General features: G+C 60.1%; 2 protein-coding genes across 4 annotated transcripts in view; one reads left to right on the top strand and one right to left on the bottom strand.

Moving 5' to 3' along the window:
* Window positions 1-3,312, bottom strand: part of GPR137 (G protein-coupled receptor 137) — a 7,084-nt gene extending 3,772 nt beyond the window's left edge. For 2 of the 3 annotated variants that reach the window (XM_077759717.1, XM_077759720.1), the window contains exon 1: window positions 351-929. The gene's annotated coding sequence lies outside the window, so the exon portion shown is untranslated. Of the gene's footprint in view, window positions 1-350; window positions 930-3,181 lie in introns of those variants that run through there. The other variant, XM_077759718.1, reaches the window with a different exon arrangement.
* The window catches only part of BAD (BCL2 associated agonist of cell death), a 9,377-nt gene continuing 5,243 nt past the window's right edge, over window positions 1,048-5,181 (top strand). The window contains exons 1-2 of the mRNA XM_077759721.1: window positions 1,048-1,134; window positions 1,422-1,616. Of these exons, the coding sequence (XP_077615847.1) occupies window positions 1,430-1,616 (187 nt within the window). The 5' untranslated portion in view covers window positions 1,048-1,134; window positions 1,422-1,429. The remainder of the gene's footprint in view (window positions 1,135-1,421; window positions 1,617-5,181) is intronic.

Raw genomic sequence — 5,181 nt, 5'->3', positions numbered from 1 at the left:
GAGCTGCGCCGCCGGCGGGCGCCAGGGGTTACTAGAAGCAGCGGGAGACCGAGACGCTGGCGCGAAAGCGCATCCGGCGGGCGTCCGGCTGGGCCGGGCCCAGAGCCACGGCCCTTGTTTGTTTGGGGGACGGCCAGTTCCCATGCTTTTCCCCGTCTTCAAATCGGGATCGCGCCGGCCGGCCCGGGGGCGGCAACAACCTCCCCTCACCGGCTCTCCCAAGGAAACTTCCGCCCACAGCCAAGATGGCTCCAGGGCCCCGCCCCCCCCTGGGGCTTCACCCGCAGGGCCCCGCAGTCCCCCCGAGGCACGCCCGCCCCACGCCCCGGCCGGCCGCGGTCCCAGCTCACCTGGCCGGCTGCCTGCCCGGCGCGAAGCCCCCGCGAGTCCTACGGTCACCCACAGCGGGGCCCTCTCTTCTCCGCCGGGGCAGTCATCCTGCCGGGGAGGAGGCTCCCTCGCTTATCTCGAGCTCTGCAGGGCTGGCGCGGGGAGTAGTGCCCCCGAGGCGGGCGGTGCGAGGTTTCCACTGTGGGGAAGAGGGAGCGGGACTTCCCGACCCCAGCTACCCAGTCCACACGGAGCAGTGACAACAGCAACGACAATTGCATCCAGGTAGAGCAGTGGCAACAGCAACAACGACTGCATCCGATGGCTGAGCTTCAACTGAAGCTTTGCCAAGTGCTTTCACCCACAGTAATCACCACTCGGTTTACAAAGTTCACTGGCTCCTAAGGGAGGTGTCATTATCCCCATCTTACAGGGGTGGAAACTAAAGTCCAGAGGGTGGAAGGGCTTGTCAGCAGAAGCTGGTCTCCAGGTTTCAAATGGGGACCCCAGAGAATCCCTTAACCGCTCCCACACACGTCCCAGGCACAGGGACGTCGGGAACTGAGCAGCGGGAGGCGAGGAAGGGACCCAGGACGAAGGCGGCGGGCTGGGAGAAAGTCCCGCGGCGGGGGCGGAGACTGGGTCGGAAGCGGCCACGCCCCCTGGCCCGGCCTGGTGACATTTCAAGAGCTGATTGGGCCGGGTCGGTGACAGTTCCCGTTGCCCAGGCAACTAGGGCCGGGCTCCCTCAGTACTAGAGGGAGGCGGCAGGCCCGGGTCAGGGGCCTCGAGATCGGGCTTGGGGTAAGGCTTGTGTGCCCTCACCGAGGGCAGGTTGGGCCGGGGCCTAGGTAGGGGCCTGGGACCGCTTCACAGCACCAAGGGTCCAAAAGAGGAGATTTAGGTCGTGGGGGGACAGGCCGAGCGAGCTGCCCAGCTAGACTCCGCGCATAGACGGGAGCCTGGGGGGCAGGGTGGACCTGGGGCTCTAAGGTGGGAGATGGAACCAGAGGCATCTGCCGTCCCCTCCCTTCAGCGACCACCATATGCCCCCCGCTCTGCCCTAACTACCTACCGTCTTGCCCCCACAGCCCAGAGCATGTTCCAGATCCCAGAGTTTGAGCCCAGTGAGCAGGAAGACTCCAGCCCTACAGATAGGGGCCTGGGCCCCAGCCCCCCAGGGGACCGGCCCCCAGGCCTTGGCAAACACCAGCGGACGGCCCCAGGCCTCCTCGGAGAAGCGGGTCCCCAGCAGGGGCAGCCGGCCAGCAGCAACCGCCATGGAGGTAGGTAGTCACCCCCCCAGCCACCGGCATCCCAGCCGTATCCACACTCACTGGGTGGCTTGGAATAAATCCCTGACCTCCTCTGCACTTGAGTTTCCTCTTCCATAAAACAGAGCAAATAATCACCACCATTGGAGGGCTGTTGGGATGATTAGCAGAAATATATAGGAAGCACTTAATGATAGTGGCAGCGCATAGTAAAGGCTCAAAGAGCATAGCCTTTGGCGTAGGACCAGAAATCACCTAGAGGCAGGCAGTGAGCCAGAAAGGGGAAGTGACTTGCCTAAGGTCACACTTATTTGGCTGTTGGTAGGAAGCAGGGCTAGAAGACTCCACGGTGCCCTGCCCTGGGCTTTGCATCTTCCCTGAAATTGTGCCTGAGCCCTAGGTATGTTCTTTCCTGCCGGGTGACTCACCCCTTCCCCCATCCCGGGGCTATCCTTGGCAGTTCCCAGGAGCAAGTGACCCCAAGAGACAGTCAGCCCATCCAGGCAGCAGGTCTGTCCACACCGGCCAAGGGGACCCAGTGCTGAGATGGAGGCATGGAGAAAAGTGGCCAGTTCTCAGCAGCGCCCACCTCCCTGGTGCCCCGCCTAGGTTTTGCGCCCAGGAGAACCATAGGGAGACCTGAAAACAAAACCCGATCCCTAACCTGCTGAAGCCTCAAAGACCCCCCCCTCCCCATGTGCAGGAACAAGAAGGCTTCCTGAGCCCTCCCCAGCCTGCACGCTCAACTCCACGGACTTGCTTTCCCTTCTTTAACATCCGGATCTCTGCACTCGCTCGCAGCAGCTTTCCAGCCCCCTCCTCAGCCCCTAGATCAAGTGCTTAGTTAGTGCCACGTGCTGTTCCAGCTGCCAGGGGCCCAGCGGTGAACAAAAGCGCTAAAAGCCCTTGCCCTGGTGGAGGGCTGAGCCATAGAGACGAGCGGTAAACAAACAAACAAATACATGATAGTGTCATAAGATGACAGGCGCTGGGTGGCAGCGCAAGGAACAGTGGTTACTTTCTCTTTGGAACCCGGAGTGCAGGGGGTGGGGGAGGTGGTCAGGGTCCGCCCACGGGAAGAAGCAGCGTGGGGCAGGGGTTGGAAATGGTGAGGGGCGCACCCTGCCCCTAGAAGGAAGGGCAAATGCAAAGGCCCTGGGGGCAGGACGCCTTCTAGGCCCCTGTGTGGGACGCAGTGAGGGATTAATGGGGGAGGGGCAGCTGGGCCCGGCCTCAAAGGCCAGTGTAAGGACCTTGGCTTTCACTTGGGGCCCAGGCAGGGCCATCCGGTTTGGGACCCAGAGAACCACCAGGGCCCCCGAGTCGAGACCCATCTGCAGTGGGGTAAAGCCGTGGGCCACACAGGGGAGGCTGCCGGTTGAGCCCCTGCGTGGGAGGAAGACGGCCTGTCGGGCTGGCAATGGACGTGGTAAATAGTGGGACTCTGGGTTTATTCTGAAGGTAGAACCGGCAGGGTTTGCCAGCCTACTGGACGCGGGGCGGGAGGGAAAGAGAGGCGTCAGGAGTGGCTGCCAGGAATCCAGCTCGGGCACCAGGAAGGACAGAGCTGCTCTTACCTTGGGCAGAACTGCGCCACAGTCAGGAGCAGGTCAGGTTAGATGTGCCTCTGGGGCACCCAGCTGGAGGTTTCTAGCAGGGATATTTCCAGATGGGATTTACAGGCATGGGAGCTGTCCATCACTGCTGTAGGGTTCTGGGAGGCCCAGGGAGCGAGTGTAGACAGGCCCTGAGTGTAGACAGGCAAGGGCCAGTGCCCCAGGGAAGAGTGGCTCAGCTAAACACAGGGCAGTGGACCTGGGTGTGTGCGTCGTGGTTGGTAGATACTTCGTGGAAACAAGTAGAAGCTTCTCTTGCGGGTGCTCCTGGTTTCTCCAGGAAAGGAAGCCAAGTCCTGAGCCAGGAGTAAGGGTGGAGGGAAGGAAGGCTTGGGGGTGAAGGAGAGAGGATCAGGGTTAAAGTGGTTGACTCTCCCCAAGCGTGAGGCGTGCAAAGTGTGCTGGGCGCTGTCAAGGGCGCCACTGGGTTTGGCGGCCACGGATTTCAGTGGAGGCGGCATGGCCGTGCTTTCCTCCAGGCGCACTGGCGGCTGGTGGGTGCCCGTGGGGGCAGGCAGGGAGTTGGCAGTTTAAGCAGAGCGGTGTCTGTCTCAGCCCAGCTGGGGAGGGGTGCTTGAGCGGGCCTGCAGGGGAGGGAATGGTCCGCTGGGGTGTAAGCTTGCCGGGGGAGTTCTAGCATCACCAGAATGGGCTCCCGAGGTGGGGGGCCAGCCAGGAAGGAGGTGGGAGGCTTGGGGTGGAGTGATTGAAGCTTCCGTCCATGGGGCTGACAGCGAGGGCAGGGCTGGAGAGGGCGGGGCAGGGAGCAGGTGGCTGTGAGGGGGAAGGACCCCTGGGGTCCCTCGGATGGATGAGGACAGGGGGTTGGGGGTGCTTAAGACTCCGGAGCCAGAGCCAGAGGGGACACAGCCTGAGAAACTAGATGCGGGAGCGGGGAGTGCGAATAGTCAAGCAGCTATAAGGGGCAGAGGGAGCGCGAGGAAGGCAGCAGCAGAGAAGGTGACGGAGGAGACGCCTGCACAGAGGTTCTTAAACTTTTGATTTCATTTTCAATGTCTAAAAAGCAAATTAGGGGCACCTGGGGGGCTCAGTCTTAAGTTAAGCGTCCAACTTCGCCTCAGGTCATGATCTTGCGGTTCGTGGTTCAAGCCCCGCGTTGGGCTCTGTGCTGACAGCTCAGGCACCAGGTTTCAGATTCTGTGTCTCCCTCTCTCTCTGCCGCTTCCCTGCTCGCACTCTGTCTTTCCCTGTCTCAAAAATAAATACACAAACTAAAAATAAAAAATAAGATGAAATATGGGGCACCTGGGTGGCTCTGTCAGTTAAGCGTCTGATTTCAGCTCAGGTCATGATTTCACAGTCTGTGGGTTCGAGTCCCACATCAAGTGAGCTTGAGCCCCACTTCAGGTGAGCCCTGCTTCTCTCTCTCTCTCTCTCTCTCTTCCCCTTCTCTGCTCTTTGCTCACTTGTTCCTTCTCTCTCTCTCAAAAATAAATAAATAAAATTAAAATAAAATTAAGAAAGCAGTGACTTCCCCATAAAAGACGCACAAGTGCCCATGGCCTCCCAGAGCCACAGGCACCAAACCTTCCAGGTGGTCACTCTTCATATTCCTTGCCCCTTGGCCCCCGCCAGGACTGCCCTGGAAATGTCCCCAGGGCAGGGAGGCAGCGATCTCTGAGGCTGTAACAACCTCAGCACTTAGCCCAGTGCCTGGGACAGGCAGGTGGGGGGCGAGCTGTGGGCATGTGGACGGCAGAGAGGGAGGGAAGGACACCTCGTAATCAGACCACAGGGTTCAAACGTCACTCTGCCTTCTATTAGCAGGTTGAGCTTGAGCAGGCTAGTTAACTGTCTGTCTGCCTCAGTTTTCCCATCTGTAAAATGAGAAGAGACCTAGTCCTCCCTCATAGGGTTGTAGCAGGGATCCCATGAGTCAATACAAGGAAAAGTGCTTTCATTTATTCGGTGGAGGTAGAGAACTGAATAATTTCCCATCC

The sequence above is a fragment of the Crocuta crocuta genome, unplaced genomic scaffold (assembly GCF_008692635.1).
Source record: "Crocuta crocuta isolate KB4526 unplaced genomic scaffold, BGI_CrCroc_1.0 scaffold53, whole genome shotgun sequence".
Taxonomy (NCBI): domain Eukaryota; kingdom Metazoa; phylum Chordata; class Mammalia; order Carnivora; family Hyaenidae; genus Crocuta; species Crocuta crocuta.
The sequence above is the reverse complement of the archived record's forward strand: the minus strand, read 5'-3'. Positions and strand labels throughout refer to the sequence as shown.